Here is a 16,305-nt window from a genome sequence, read left to right on the forward strand (position 1 = left end):
TGGAGCTATGAACATTTTTCATGCCTAAAGTCATGCCATCTGAGTCATTTAATTGGTACCCGGTGGACACGGGTATAGAGAGAGAGAGAGGCAGCATTCCAATATCGCCAGCTCCTTATTGTGTAGCTTACTATAGCACACTGCGCTGTGTGTGGTGGTGGGCGCTTGCATCCACGCGAATTGCGTGGACTGGACATTTCGAAAAGTAATGACTGCAAAAGTCGTTGCTTTCTAAATTTAAATTTGTATATTTGTAAATGCTGCAACACAAGGCACGACCGGGAAACTGCTCCCACGGATTTATGATTAGGGGACAATAGGTAGGCAAAAGTTTGGACCAGTCACGTCTCTGCTTCACATGTAGACAGCAAAGCCAAGACACCACGAAGCGTTTCAAAGGACTTACCCTGTGACCAAAAGCAAACAATAGACCATCTGAAACGTTTCCAGCTACGACATTCTTTTTTTTCCAAGCTTGTGTTGTCAGGTAAGCTTGCTTTGCATAACCTAATCCGATTCACTGTGAATTCTATCAGGTGATTTTTTTGTTGTTGTTGTCAGATCTATACTTTGTGCCAGACTTATTTTGTCCACAATGATAACTCGTCCTTACACTACGTGTGTTTGGCCACTGATTTTACACAGCAAAGTTGCATGGGCATTGAAAAGTTTTATTTCTAAGTCGGATGTCTTATTCACCCTCTGTCTTAGCCTATATTGCAATGACTGGTTAAGCAACTAGATTGCGGGGGAGATGATGAATTTGTCAGAATTTGACAGGTTAACTGTCAATTTCTTTGTCAGGAATAAATGATCACCTCAGCCAGACTCTCTCCAGATAAACCTGAAGTTAGAATCGCCTTCAGTCTCGACAGGACCTCAGGTAACTGCCATTATTTTAAATGTAACACTTCAGCTGTCATATTTCTCTTTTGGAGAGCTGTCATTGTGTTATTTTGTTCTCCTTTCCTTGACTGCAATACATAACAGCGCACGGACGTCATTTGCGCGCACCAAAACAGCAACTAGCAAAACCCCATGCAGCACCACGCGCCCCCTCCTAATACCGTATCAATTTAACTTTTGTCATTCTTTCTCGGCGGCGGGACAGGTGCTCCCTCTATTTCTGTAGCCCTGTGGCATCTTAAAAACAACGTAGACTATCCACCTAGCCCACACGGTCAATGCGCTTGTCCTGTCAGAGTGTTTTACAGCTATTCAGGCAAATAGCTGAAGGGCAGCTGCTGCTCTGTCTCAGCCGCATCAGGTTTCCCCTTTAATACCACACTGCAGCGTGATTCACTTGTTTGCTTTTAGAACACTGGCCTATATTTAAAAGCGTTTAACGCTGCCCTCTCCCCTTCTGCCCCGCTCTCTCACTCAGCCCCAACATGCAAGACTTGGAATTGACGTTATTATGTCATGGTAAAAAAAATAAAAATAAAAACAGTGTCTGGGACTGCTTCTTTTCAGTCCTTTAACCTAATTGATCCTTTGATTTTTTCCCTCATGTTAAGAGTTGCAATACCAGGCCTACAGTTGGCACATCATGCTATTAAGATAAATTGATGATAACTATGTCATAACGCATGATCTACATTTGGACTTCAAGTGCTGAGAGTCTTTGGAATGAGCCCAGCATTTATTTGCCAAGTTCGCACTGTAGCTGTGTGCGCGCTGCATGGCACAAATGCAAGACCCCAAATAACAGCTGACATCAGTTGATTGCAGTCAGACATGTGCATGAGAATGTCACACGAATATAGCTGACATGACATTCCCGAGATCCTTACTTTGTTTACTCTTGTCCCTCTGTCATTGCATTGCACTGACCCTCTGTCATTGCATTGCATTGCGTTGGATAATGATTCCCAACTTAACTTAGGTCAATTCTCACAACAAATATCAATGACATTGTTGACTTTCCTGTATAGCTTTAATTCCCCATGCGTTCTGTTTTTGCTCTTATTTATGTATCCTCCTTTCTGTGTTGTCGTTTTGCTTAAAGGAATCTAAAACAATGTAAGCACGGGCAATATGTCTCCATAGGCCTAGTTAGTGCAAATATGCACTGACTTGATAGAACAGGGCGAACACATGCACATACATATAATTGTGTCACTCATTGTGTCACTCTGTAGTCCTGCAGATGCAGTTGTAATCCATCTTGTCAAGGGAATAAAAAAAAATGTCATGGCCATGTCTTTAAAAAATGAAGTGCGTGACGATAAATCATGTGACCTTCTCAAACTGGCTTCTCTGTTCCTGTCCAGAGTTAAGCGATGCAGAGGAAAGCCTGCCCACGTTTCCTGAGCTCGAGCAGCGCTTGCAGGTAACCTGCCAATGCACTTTCATGACAGCAGGGTGTAAAATGGGCCCAGAATAGCTCATTACCAGTTGAGCACTGGTGACATCGTCTTGGGGCATGATGAAACTCCGAGACCAAAGCCAAGGTTGATCACGCAGAGCCTCTATTATAAGCTTGCTGTGACCAAATTGGTAATGATGACCAAGACCTAATGTGTTACTCAAGACTCTAGTTCTGTCATAGTAATGTAATGTTATGATGAAGTTGAGGTTTTTTTTCAGCAGGCACTGTGTACCAGAAGGCGACGGCATAGGTGACTTACACAGGGGATTCATCTCAGGGAATTTGTTCTGCTCAATTTGTACAGTGTCACAGAATTTTTTATGTGATGTGTGGCATTTTTGGGGGGCATTTGTGATGTGACCATGAATTACTAACTTCTGAACTGAATTTAGCACGTTTTCTTTTACTTTACAAACATATTGAGAAGTTTAAAATGCACAGAGACACACTCTGTTCTAGCAATAGACAACCATTGCAGCAGCTCTTGAGGTGGACCCAAGGGTTTTAAAGTGACACATGTTTGGGAGCTAAAAGGATAAGTCTTGCCTGTCATGCAGGCCCAGTGTTGGGCCCGTCTATTGATAGAGTGAGGGGAGAGAGTGGAAATAGTCTTGCCCGCCCGCCGGCTTGCGCAACCATGGTGCAATCGCCTCCTATGCCACGCTCAGAAGATTCATGGAGAAATGGCTTGAAAGTGGCCATGGGGGAGAAAAGGCAAGCAGTGAGGTGGGTTGGGGGGTGGGGGGGCGGGTCAGCCGCTGTGTTGGCCTATCTATGTGGCTTGAGATTGATATGTCAGTGTCATAAACATGGGCTACTTTTAGGAGAACCAGCCGCCCCGTCCTCTTTGTTGCCGTTGTTTTTAGCTCAGGATTAATGGAAGGACACGCTCCAGAGCACTTATTCTTTCATGCTATAGCTTCCATGTTATCGCCTGGCTTTGATGCTTTGGATATTGACACGTGGATTCACACAGATAGCTCCTCGTGGAGGATGGTGGTGTCTGTGGTGTCTGTGGCTTGGGTGGAGAGGGGTTTTGGAGGATAGGGGACATTTTTATTTCCTGTTATGGGAATTTCTGTACACAAAGGAGACAATCCGAACACCTCATGTCATTTTTTTTATTTGACTTTACTTTACTGGAAGCTTTGCACAAAAAAGTCCTGAAGTGTGCAGATTGTCTCCTTTGCATAGGTGTGCACAGGTAGGGACGAGGGGGTGCTAAAGCACCTGTCCCTTTGCCTTGCCATACATAAAATGCCCTCTTTGAAAGTTTTTTTTGCCACAATATACTGTGGTCCATTTGAAATTATCGTCATGCTTGATAATGAAAAGCATGTGACAATAATGCCCCAATGTAATATATAGCCTCTATGGCCCTTGCCAGCTGGAAGTACCACATGCCCCTCTCCCGCCCTCAAGCGCCTTCCTCCCCAAAATGTCTGTGCACGCCATTGCTCCTTTGTATATAAACATTTCCACTGAATCCTGCAGCTTCTAAACAGATGAGCGGGGACCCTTCACCATTTCATTTCCAGTTATGGGAAAATCTCTTGAGGAATGGCCAAGTGGAGTAGCCTCATAATGCACACCATTCTGTGTAACACCTATTGAAGAGACGTTACTCTCATAATATTACACTACTGAGACATTAAGCTGTCTTTAGCAGGACATTAAGGCTTGATGATTGACATTCTGGTAACTGCAAATTTGTTATAGGAGCTTTATCAAAAAGACTAATGTTATTTGTTAATGTCATTTTTAAAAATATAGGTTTTTTTTACCTTTACTATTATAGTACAGTTGAAATTGTGGTGGAGAGAGAGATGGGGTAGGGTAGGGCAGGGCAATTACCCAGGCCAGACTCGAACCTGGGTCCCCATGGGCAGGCCCATTTATAGACAATACATTTAGTGCGTTGCACCACAACAACCCCAGGAGTTAAAGGATTTGACTTAACTTATCCTCCCTTTTCACTTTTGAATAAATTAATAAAACTAGAAATGCCCTCAGAGATTGCAGACCTCTGCCAAGAAAACTGTTTGATAGAACATTTGACTGTGTGACATCCTCATTTTCTTTCATTTCCAACAACTCCACATTTAACCAAAATCCATTCAGAATTTTTCGAGTTATCCTACTGACAGATAGATGGACAGACAGACAGACAGACAGACAGACAGGCAGACAGACAGATAGACAAACCAACGCTACCAAAAACATAGCCTCCTTGGCGGAGGTAAAAATGGTTGCAGTCTCCTGTCTCCTGTCTCCCAGTCCTTATGGTAACTGTCAACCACAGGAACACATGTTCAGCATGACTTACATGTAACACATCACACGGGGGCAGCAGAGTGCCTATGAATCCTGACTGTCACAGGCAGCACGTAGGAGCTGACCAAGCACTGAGATTTCATTGTCATGCAGATAAATATATCTCCAGCGGTTTCCAGTCAGGGCTAACAACTGCTGAGACAGCAGAGTGTCTGCCCGTAACAGAACGTTGATTAGAAATACTGTATGTATGTTTCATCAGGTATATGTGTCATCATTTAACAACTTGGAGCACTTAGATTTTTTTTCACCCCACTGACAATGAAACAACTTGTTGTGAATGGATCACTGTTCAATTTACAAAATTGGCAGTGTTATAGAAGGATGTTTTTCACGTCAAGGGAACAAGGGAAGCAGCATTGGGTCCTGAATACATTTGTACATATGTATTCGGCGGGGGACCCTTTCATATCACTTTTTCCTGGCCTGGCCAAAGCTGTTAGCGAGCCTAGGCACACTCATACCAGAAGCAGAGAGAGAGTGTTATATGGAAGTGCAGAGTCCCGACTGGTGTTGGAGGACCTTTGACCCGCTTAACTGTGAGAACTGAATCTCATTAACCACAGGCTGTTTAGCACTCGACCAAAAACCCTCAAAAATGTGTCAAGTCATGCTGGCACAAGCCATGTTTTTTTTGCTTGTATTCAAAAAGTAAGTAATGTTTCTCAGAGGACCCGTATGGGCTGTAAACAATTAAAAAAAAACCTCAGTCTTAATTTAATACTCAGAGAGTCGATTTAACATCTTCTTGAGTTTATTTGGTCCCAGTCTTTAAGTGTTGAATTTATCCCCTTACAGGCATTGTGAGCAGGTACACAGCAGAAAATGCAGTGTTCATTGAATGCATGGAGAGTACTCTGGCACCGAATGCACTCTCTGGAAGATGTTAAATTGACTCCCTAAATGTTGAATGAACACTGCATTTTTTTTTCTGTGTATCTGCTCATAATGCCTGCTGTAACGGCCTTACTCTTTCCCATAAACTAAAGCACTGTTGTCTGACTAACACAAGACCCCACTGGTGAGTCACGCACGGTTTATATTTTGAAAGTAACCCCAAACAACCCCAGAGCCGGGCAGAGCCGGGCAGCGCAGAGCAGAGCAGAGTAGAGCAGAGAGCGCACCTAATCATTTACATGTATTGAACAGTACACAGCACTTACAGTTGCCTGGTGATAGGGGCAATTTGCTCAGGCATACAGAGCGCAGATTCGCAGTGTTGCCAGATGTACGATAATTATCCTATTTGCACCATGATTTTGTCTATTTTGCCCTCTGTACGATCAAAAAAACGTGATGTACGATCATTTCAGAGTTGTCATTCAGTTCATTTAGATGCCTCGGAACAACAATTTGGGTCTTGTACAATCATTTCCACTCAAAAAAGCCCCCAAAAACGATAATTTTGAGGTTAAGGTACGATAATTCAGCATTTTCCATCTGGCAACACTGCAGATGAGGCGACTGCAGGGGACGGGGAAAAAAGGAGAATTAGATTTGAGGAAAGCAGCCAGTCTGATGTGGAAACCTCTCAGTTTGCCATGACTCATTGTGAAAGAAGAAGTCCAGATGGACTCAAACCAGAAAGAATAGCCAATTGAAATGGCCGGGGCCTTATGAGTCACTGTGACTATGTTTAGTCCTGGTGGTGGGTTTTTTGTACTTCAGGATTTGAGCAGCACTTCTCATATGGGTGAAAGGTAGAGTATTTCATTGTAGTCGTTTATTGTCACAATATGCTGCCCATTCACAAGTGTGATCTACAGTAGCCTACAGTAAGTTTTGCAGTCAAATATGTCTATGGCTGGTAATTCAAAATGGCAGACCTGGAGAAAATCCATCTACTCATGTAAAAGTGTACATTACATGCCATAATGAATATATATTTTTAAAATGTATGGTGGTGACATGATAAATATAACATTTGTGAATGGGAAGCATCAATTCTGGAAATGAACTACTAGAAAATTACACACTCTGCCTTTAAATATTTTTAAAATACCAATTATTTATGTAGCATCATTCTGTGATGATTTGCAACCAGAGCAGTTTGCAACTAATGAAAATAAGTACTGTGGCACATTGAGCGCTATATATATGTATTTAGTAAGAACTTGTGATCAGGGTTTTATAACTTTCCTGCTGTGCCTTAAGCCTTGACTTACTGCTGCTTATTGAAAACAAATCACTTCCTCTGAAGTTGGAGAACCTTTAAAGGTGCGCTGTGTAGAATGGTGGCCAGAGTTGATATTGCAACTATGCTGCTCATTGAAACAGTGCTGTTGCCTATCGCCAAATGTCATCTTTTCATGAATATTTAAAAAGTAATAAACGGGGGCGCTGTGGCGTAGCGCGCTAAGCCCCCCACATTTGGGCTTACAGTACATGCCCACGGGGACCCCGGTTCGAGTTCGGCCGGGGTCATTTCCCAGCCCTACCCCATCTCTCTCTCACAATTGCTTCCTGTCTCCTCTCATACTGTCCTGTCATAATGAAGGCCAAACAGTCACACAAAAAAACTTTAAAAAGTAATAAACTAAGATATACTAGAATGTTCAAAGTACAGTAAGTTTTGCAGTTAAAAATGGGGCTATTCTGGGAAATCAAAATGGCGGACAATGGAGAAGATCCCCCCCCTTTCATGTATTAATGAATACTTAGAATTTGACGGTGGTGGTCAGTATTTGTGAGAAAGTTAACATTTGTGAATGGACAGCATGAATTCTGGAAATAAACTGCTAAAAATATCACACAGTGTCCCGTTAAACCTAAGCTCAATCTTTTTTGTTTGTCTGTTATCAGCCAGTTCTGCCATGCCAGGCTTTGAAGGAGTCTGTCCAAGTCTACAAGGACCACTGCAAGATGGCCAGAGAATTCCGACAAGTCAAAATTGAAATCGCTCAGCTTGAAGACAGAAAGTAAGTTGGATTGTACACAGTAAATGTTGCGGTGTTAATTCAACACTTAGATAATAAGACCAGCACTGAATTAACACTGTACATTGCACCTCAAAGAAGTTTTTGGTGACCAACTTATGCATTCCTTTGGAAGATGTTAAAGGACCAGTTCAGTCAATTTCAATATGCTGTTGTATTGCTGACGCTACCCTTGACTTGTCAGTACCTGGAGATCTGAGCTATTCTAATGGGGGCAGCTTTTGTTTACATTTAAAAAAATCTTAACATAGGCCTACTCTAAATATTTTCCCTAAAGGTATCGCTGTTTGCTAGTTGTCTGCTGATGTTGCATAACCTTTTGGGTGTGTTTGGGAATAAATCGAGATGTTTTTTTGAAATGTAAACAAACACCTGCCCCCATTACAATGACCAGGATCTCGGAAAAGGTTGAAGAAATCCTCTGTTATCCTTTAACTCCTCTGCTGAATCCGGTGTTAGGGTTTCTGTGAAACTATGGACGACATGGAAACCGTGGTCTTACAGAAACCACAAAACTTTAGGTGACTTGACAACATTGTTTCAGTTTCATCCATCCAGGCCTTGTTGTTGCATTTGTTCAGAGCCTATTTCAAAGATTGAAAGAGAGGCCCTTTAAGACATGTTCACACACTGACCACATTATTGCCTTACAATACAATACCATTCACCATGACAGTAACATATGTAGTGTGCCTCAGTAAGTAGGCTAAGTACCCCAATGTTCATGTTTTCTTACTGATTTCAGAGTCATGTCCTCACAGAAACACCACTGATGATGTCATCTTAGAGGCATCTAGTTGTCATGGGCGACAAAAAACAAGCATACACAATCAAACTAGCAGACAGAGCGAGCCAGTGAATGAATCAGAGACAGAAACAATCCAGACAAAGATACAGAAAACCAAAGGACACACACAGACAGACAGACAGGCAGGCAGACAGACAGATAAAGTAAATAGATGTATCACCAAACTTTTTAATCTCCCTCAATAAGTGGCCACATTTGACATGTCTTGAGGGTACCTTAGGCCACATTCCACTGAGAGCAGACATGGGGATTTCCTTACATGTTGGACGTCATTGTCTAAAAAAAATTGTGGGCAAAACACACAAGTGGCTTTTCAGTGGCATGCGATGCCTGCTGTTACTTGTCAGGAAAGTGCAATACTGCAAAGAAGTGCCTGTACTTCAGGGGTTCTTTATAATGGTGGTCAGCTATTCATTTAATGGAGGTCAAACACATCCGATTTAAGTGTACGACTGAGAAGAACCAATTGCTCCCAGCCTTGTATTTCATAATAAAATAGTGTTGATGGATTTTTTTTAGCAAGGCTGACTTACCTGACAGGCAAAAATAACTGCTCTTTGTACTTCCCTCTTTTTGTGTGTGTGTGTGTGTGTGTGTGTGTGTGTGTGTGTGTGTGTGTGTGTGTGTGTGTGTGTGTGTGTGTGTGTGTGTGTGTGTGTGTGTGTGTGTGTGTGTGCTGTACTTTCTCCATAAAATGTCCTGCCATTTCTGTTCATACTTGTTCTCACGAAGAAAAAAAAATCTATTTCATTGACATCTGAACTCTGTTTTATCAATAGCCGTATGGGTGGCAGTCGGCAGCTGACCACTATCACTGATGCTTTTCCACGTAAAACTTCAGGGCAAAGAAAGAGGAAGCATCTCTGCCAACAGAGAGCCCTGCTTTCAGAGGCGGATTTTCCATTAGGCAAACCTAGGCAATTGCCTGGGGCCCTGACAAAATCTGTCCTCCATAAGGGCGCCAACTGTCACACCAGTCACAAACACACAAAAAAGAAAGCTTAATCTTCTTAATTTGTGAAGATACAGAGGCATATAAATGAGACAAAACACTTCAATAACACCAAAACACAGAATTTGATGTCTATACAATGACGTTTGAGGGCCTGATGTTTATTTTTTGCCTAGGCCCCCAAAATGGCTAGCTCCGCCCCTGCCTGCTTTATATCACAAGATAGCCTTTCACATGACGAAATCGTTTCCTTCAGTTCTTTTTCCCAGTTCCACAAAGCAATTGAACAAGAATATTGTGAAGCAACAGACAACACACAATTAATTGGAATTCCTGTGTAATCTTTCTCAGGATAGGACCAGATCCCAAGTGGAACAGGGTGACATTTTGATGTCCACCTTCCAATTTTGAAAAACATGAATTGTCCCGACCTAATAAAAATTCCTAAATTGATTAGATTCAAACAGATAAGTAAGCGATTAAACAAGAAAGGTGAGCAGCACAGTAAATTATTGGCAAAGCAATACTTTTTAAATAATATGATTGATGTTATTACCTCTGGCAAGGAGGTTATGTTTTCAGTCGCGTCAGTCTGTTTGTTTGTTTGTCTGTCAGCAGGATGACTCAAAAAAGATTTTGAGTTGTTGAAAAGGACAAAAGGAAGAAGTGATTAAATTTTGGTACCCTAGATGATCTGGCTCACGATCCGGATCCAGGAATTTTGTATACAGATCCATCATGTCGACAACAGATGCAAAACCAGCTTTCCATCAAGCTTTAGATTACATTTTAAGCTATTTAGATCAACCTCGACGAGAAAATGAATAGGCGGTTCTCAGGCTATATCTCAGTTGTAGTACAGTCTGGCAATAGCCAGGCTAAGTTGCACATTCAAGTTCAAGTTCAAGTTCAAGTTTATTTAGCCATATCAACAGTATACAAATACAGTTGTTAGGAATGTTGCTTGGTGTGCTCACACAACAACACAAACAAAAGACACAAAACTAGGGAGGGGGAGGGGGGTATGAATGAAAAAACAGGGGGGTACACAAATAAATAAACAGGGAATGGCATACAAAACATTGGAGACATAGAAAAGTGCAATGGAATATTTAAAGTGCATGGTATGTAAGAACAGTAGTAGCATTGTGCAAAGTAACAAAGGAGGTAGGAAGGCCAGGTAGTGGAGTAGCTGTAAAGTGCTAGTGCGTATTTAAGTGTCGGATGGCTTGTGGGTAGGTACTGTCCCTAGAGCGTGTGGTTTTGCTTGGGATGCTGCGGTACCTTTTCCCTGAAGGCAATAGTGTGAATAGGTGGTGTGCTGGGTGTGTAGGGTCAGAGGTGATGTTTTTGGCTTTCCTAGCAAGTCTGGTGTTGTAGAGTGAGGCTAAAGTGGGAAGACTGCGGCCAATGATTTTGGAGGCCCTGCGTACCACCCTCTCCAGATGTTGCTTTTCTTGGCTGGTGGAGCTACCATACCAGACCAAGATGGAGAAGGTGAGCACGCTTTCGATGGTGGCACTGTAAAAATGGATCATGCCTGCTTGGCTGACTCCAAATTTCCTCATTGTTCACACTACCCCTCTGATGTCTCAGCATGACCTGTAGCTCACCTACAACAGAAGTAGGCAGAAGTAGCAGAAGTTTGGCTGCCAAGTCCAAATGGCCGCTGTCAGGGCCGGGTTAAGATGGCCTGGGGCCTCTAGACTGAATAAGGGCTGCTGTGCCCTTGACAGCATAATTACGAGCTAGGAATTAAGGATAATATGTCTACCAACTGTACTCAACACGACAGATGACATTTTCAATATTGCATCTTGTCACAATTCTGCCTACCTGGGGCATCTGGCAGGTGGGGGCCCCAAGGCTGCAGTCACATCTAGCCTGTAGGGGCCCCTAGGCTGCAGCCATATCTAGCCTGTGGGGGCCCCTGGGCTGCAGCCATATCTAGCCTGTGGGGGCCCCTGGGCTGCAGCCATGTGTGGCCTGCGCATTAATCCGGCCCTGGCTTCTGTGCTGTGGCGGCCAGGCGATCGGGCTGAGCTGAGCTGAGCTGTACAGAGCAGACTGGCCTTGTGCCACGGTAGGTCATCGCTCAGATCCCTTTAGCGCTCGGAGCTGTGTTTACATGGAGGCTGAAAAAAGGTCCACGGCAACGCTAATCTGGCTGCGGGAATTTGGTCTGTCCACCCCAGGCCAACAGGGCAGCACTGTTCACTAAGACCACAGAAGAGTCATGAGGAGTTGACTGATTTCAACCCAGGAGATGGTACTACGTATCCTGTTTGTGCTCTTTTGTTCAAACATTAACTTTAAGCAGTAATAGTGTAATAACCTAATGTAGTTATTGTGTTAACAAACTACATTCTTTTGGGTAAATTATTGTACAATTATTGACCTAATATGGGGAAAAAAAGGATGACAATTGATTGCCAAATATGGGCATTAATCAGAGGCTATTTTGCACATCAAAATCTGCACAGTCATAATGGTTTGTAAGATGTGACGTTTGGAGTCAAGCAGTTCTGCTGCTACTAAGAAGTGTTGCGGAAATTCTCCTCACAAACACGTGTGGTTGCAATTATATTGAACAATCAATCATTCAAGCTGAAAAGCTTTATGTGTTAAAGGGCAACTCCTGCCAATTTCAATGTGCTGTTGTATTGCTCACGCTACCCTTGACTTATCAGTACCCGGTGACGCCGCAGTTTTTGGCCCAGCCCTTTCCGAGATATGAGCTATTCTAATGGGGGTAACTTTTGTTTACATTTTTTTTTTAAATGAGCATAGACCTACTCCAAATATTTTCCCAAAAGGTATCGCTGTTTGCTAGCTGTCTGCTGATGTTGCATAACCTTTTGGATGTTTTTGGGAATAAATAAAAATGTTTTTTTGAAATGTAAACAAAACTTGCCCCCATTAGAATATCTCATATCTCGGAAAGGGCTGAGCCAAAAAATGCGGCGTCACCGGGTACTGACAAGTCAAGGGTAGCGTGAGCAATACAACAGCACATTGAAATGGGACAGATGACACGACAGTTGCCCTTTAATGCTAATGGTGTGAAATCCTTGAAAAATAGTAAATATAAGCATAAATGTCATCAAGCATTAAGCATTTATAAATCATTCTATGCTACAAATTATCAATCTGGGAAGTCTGTTGCACCAATTTTCTCAGGGAAAGCACCCTATTCAAGTGTAAAAAAAAAAAAAAAAGAAAAGAAATAATCAGCATGACAATGAAACATGGAAATTCACAAAGTGAATGACAGGGGCAGGGGAGTCGTGAGATAACATCATGGTTAAGGAGTTGCAGGTTCATGTCCATGTCCATTCCTGAAGTGCCCCCCTGCAAGGCCAGTGTTCAAGGGAACCAACCATTGCTCCAGAAACTGTCACCGATAACATGTACATGACATGTAATGTAATGGAAATGTGATGTTATCATTCTTTCTTGGCTGATAGCAGAAATAGTAGAGAATGGCAAAAGCACTGGAGCTGAGCTGAGTTAATCTATTGTATTGACAAGTCAATTGGGCAGACAGACAGACAGACAGACAGACAGACAGACAGACAGACAGACAGACAGACAGACAGACAGACAGACAGACAGACAGACAGACAGACCACCATAGGGGATCGTACAATGCCGTAATGAAATAAGGGATATATTTCCTTGAGCTGGAGTATAGACCACTCTCTCACACTCATTGTAATATCTGGCTAATCCCCATGTGTGGATTCACTAAGTTGTTGTCACGTCAGGTCATGTCATGCTTTGTTTTGATAGTAATGAGCTTACCTGTCAACACTCATTCTTACCTGTCAACACTCACACTAAGTTATAAGAAAACTTTAAAAAAAACTAACCCTTCTTTGCATCTGCTTGTTGTTCTGTATTTCCTGTGCACTTTGTATTTGCTAGGGATGTTGGCTATGATTCTATTGGCTATGTCTTCTTTTGAAAGTCGCTTTGGTTATAAAGCGTCTGCCAACTGCAATGTAATGTAATGTAATGTAAGTTGTGAGACAGATTCACTAAGTTGTTGTCACGTCCTGTCATGCTTTGTTTTGGTACCGTAGGAATGAGCTGATAGCGGAGCTGGTGGAGGACGACCAGGTGCGGGTGGAGCTGGACCAGCTGAACGAGGAGTTCCGCATCTTGGCCGAGGAGAACCGCACGCTGGTCACGGTGCACTCTGAGCGGGCGCAGCAGCTGGAGACGCTGAGGGGCGTCAGCCAGAAGAGGCAGGGCTCCTCGTGACCCCTGACCTCCACACGCCACTGAGCTGATGGGGAGCAGAGCGGAGGAGAGTGGAGCGGAGCGGAGCGTAGGAGAGCTGGTGTTCAGATGTCCAGATGGGCTGCGTTTCTCGACAGCATCGTTGCAGACTAATATAGCAACTATGACCACTAGATGCCCCCCTGTTCAGCCTTAAAAAAAAAAAAGATATTTTTTTGGTCCTTTCGATTTTATTTCTTGAAAAGACAGTAGGAGAGGCAGACAGGAAGCGAATGGAGAGATATGGGGAAGGGTCGGCAAAGGGACCGGGCCGAACTCGAACCCAGGTCGCCAGTGTAGCAGCCCAGTGCCCTACTGTTACAGCCACGGTAGGGCCCGTGTTGAGCCTTTTGGATGGCCCAACGCTGGGCGCTGCTGCCGTGGGCCGGTATCCTGTTATTTCTCATAGAAGTCACCGCTACTTACAGGAAATTGTGCATATTGCCTTCTCACCATCTTTTTTTTGGCAGGGGGCTTTTGTACTTCATTTATGATAGGACATTGACAGAGGGACAGGAAACCAGTGGGGAGAGAGAGACGGGGACGGACTAGCAAATGACTTAGGCCGGAATCGAACCCGGGTCGCCGGTGTAGTAACCTAGTTCTAGTACTTCTCACCAATTAATGCCAGCAATACACCGGCTAAAAATGGCGGCAATCTGATTTCGGCCATTCTTTCCAATACAAACGAGTGGTCAACGCAGCATCTAGTGTTCATATCTGTGGGTTGTAGTGTAATTTCCCATTAGCAACCTACTAAGTTGCTAACTGGTTAGCAACAATGCTCTCGAGAAAAATGGTCCAGGTGGGCTATCTTCGTTGAGATGGGATACTTTCGCTGCTACCAACAGGCTGTTAACACAGCTCAAAGCCCTAACCATTCGTTCACATATGGGCAGAATCCGGCAACGGATACCACTGACTTTGAATGGGGTGGGCGCAAAATGAATTGTGGGACTGTGTGTTCCCTCAATTCTGTTGCCTCCACCAAAAGGTTCAGAATTTTCGACTTTTCAGGCTGTGACGAGTCTGTCAGCCAATCAGACTGCATGGATGCATGTAACACATGAAGGGTGCATTCCATTATCCTAACTCCTGTCCTCGACCTGTGTTTGTGACCTTGCGCTTCGCTGACGCCCCAGCTCAGGGGAGAAAACAATATAGTTTACCTGCTGTCAGCCTAGCCACAACAACTTTTGTGGGACTTTTCCCCTAAGCAACATCCAGATTGCAAATGAGAAATCAGCCTTTGAGTTGCGCTTTCGCGAGATATTGAATTAAACTTCTGTTGTCAGTGACGTCTGGTGACGTCATCACTAGGCCACAAACACAAGGAAGGACGGGTGTTTGGAAAATGGAACGAATGCGAAAAGACAACTAATCCCTCAGACACGCCTACCGTCATCTGTCGACAGGCGGTGCCTGTGTGAACGAATAATTACTCTAACCTAGTGCTTCTCAACGGGGGCTCTACAGCCCCCAAGGAGGCATTGGGAAGCTGCTCAGCAAAAGTAGCGATGCGCCATCACAAACACGACCAATGGGCTCATTCGTGATGAAGCAGTGCTGCGCCAACTGAGCAGAAAGCATGCTCAATGCAACATTATGATGCATTCTGGTTAGAAAATTCTAACCAGAATGCATTGAAATGGCAATGTGCACATGTGCACTGCTCAGCAAAAGCAGCACTGCGCCAACAAGCTTAGTGGCTTGGTTGCTCAGCTTGACAGGTAGCTCATATCGACGCAACACCGCACCGCAGGAGGTCGGTCAGTCTGCTCAGTGACTTGTGGAGGCTCACCAAGGGGGGGGCTTGGAGATGTGGTCCAAAACTGCATTGCCTGCATCACCACCTTACTGTACACATTTTGTTTGTGACCACTGTGGAAAGGCTTGTGTCCCATCTTTTATTTATCATTTGTCTGTTTTGGCAGCCTAGTGCAAATAAAATAAAATAAAATTCTGACAGCTTTGCTTCAGATGTAATGTATTTCCATCAGAATGATATTTGTCCCCCCCCCCCCCCCACCACCCCCCCACTCCCAGAATGAATGAAAATGGTACAGTGGACAAGCTTAGTGGAAATGCCATTGGAGCATTTCTGACACTGACATAATTGCCTAAGTCATTTCATGTACAGCCTTACAGTGTTTTTTTCTTCTTCTTCTTTTCTGTCAAACCATGGCTTTATTGAGCGAGGAGATTCCAGTCACACTCCATATTCTGTTCTTTGTTTTCAGTAGCCTAGCTATGTGAGTCTACATCCTGCTGCAGGTGTTTTTGTCCTGGTGCTAAGTAAATACCTACTGATATCTCAAATAAAAAGAAAAAGCTATGAAAATGTTTCACTTCTCCTATGTGTTTATTGTACTTTGGGTCTCCAAAGTTAGGAGCTGACTTGGAGGAAAACATAAACTAAAGTAATCCACTATATATCTGCACTCAGAGGGATTTGTGATTTCAGGAAGAGTTGTTAATCAATTACTACAACCCATAGGCCTATTAGCGCTTATTACGCGCGTATACAATAACATTAAAAGTATTTTTGATTAGGCGTTCATGTGGAAAAGGGGAAGTAAAAAGTTTGTTCACCCACACACCGTGCACACACATTAGCCAA

General features: G+C 43.4%; 1 protein-coding gene across 1 annotated transcript; it reads left to right on the forward strand.

Annotated features, from left to right (window-relative positions):
* Positions 1–15,690, forward strand: map3k7cl (map3k7 C-terminal like). Its single transcript, XM_063203305.1, has 4 exons — positions 1–883; positions 2,274–2,332; positions 7,508–7,623; positions 13,487–15,690. Exons 1-4 carry the CDS (start codon positions 811–813, stop codon positions 13,665–13,667), a joined length of 429 nt encoding a protein of 142 aa, XP_063059375.1. The 5' UTR covers positions 1–810; the 3' UTR covers positions 13,668–15,690.
* Positions 15,691–16,305: the final 615 nt, after the last annotated feature.

This window comes from Engraulis encrasicolus, chromosome 7 (assembly GCF_034702125.1).
Source record: "Engraulis encrasicolus isolate BLACKSEA-1 chromosome 7, IST_EnEncr_1.0, whole genome shotgun sequence".
Lineage (NCBI taxonomy): Eukaryota > Metazoa > Chordata > Actinopteri > Clupeiformes > Engraulidae > Engraulis > Engraulis encrasicolus.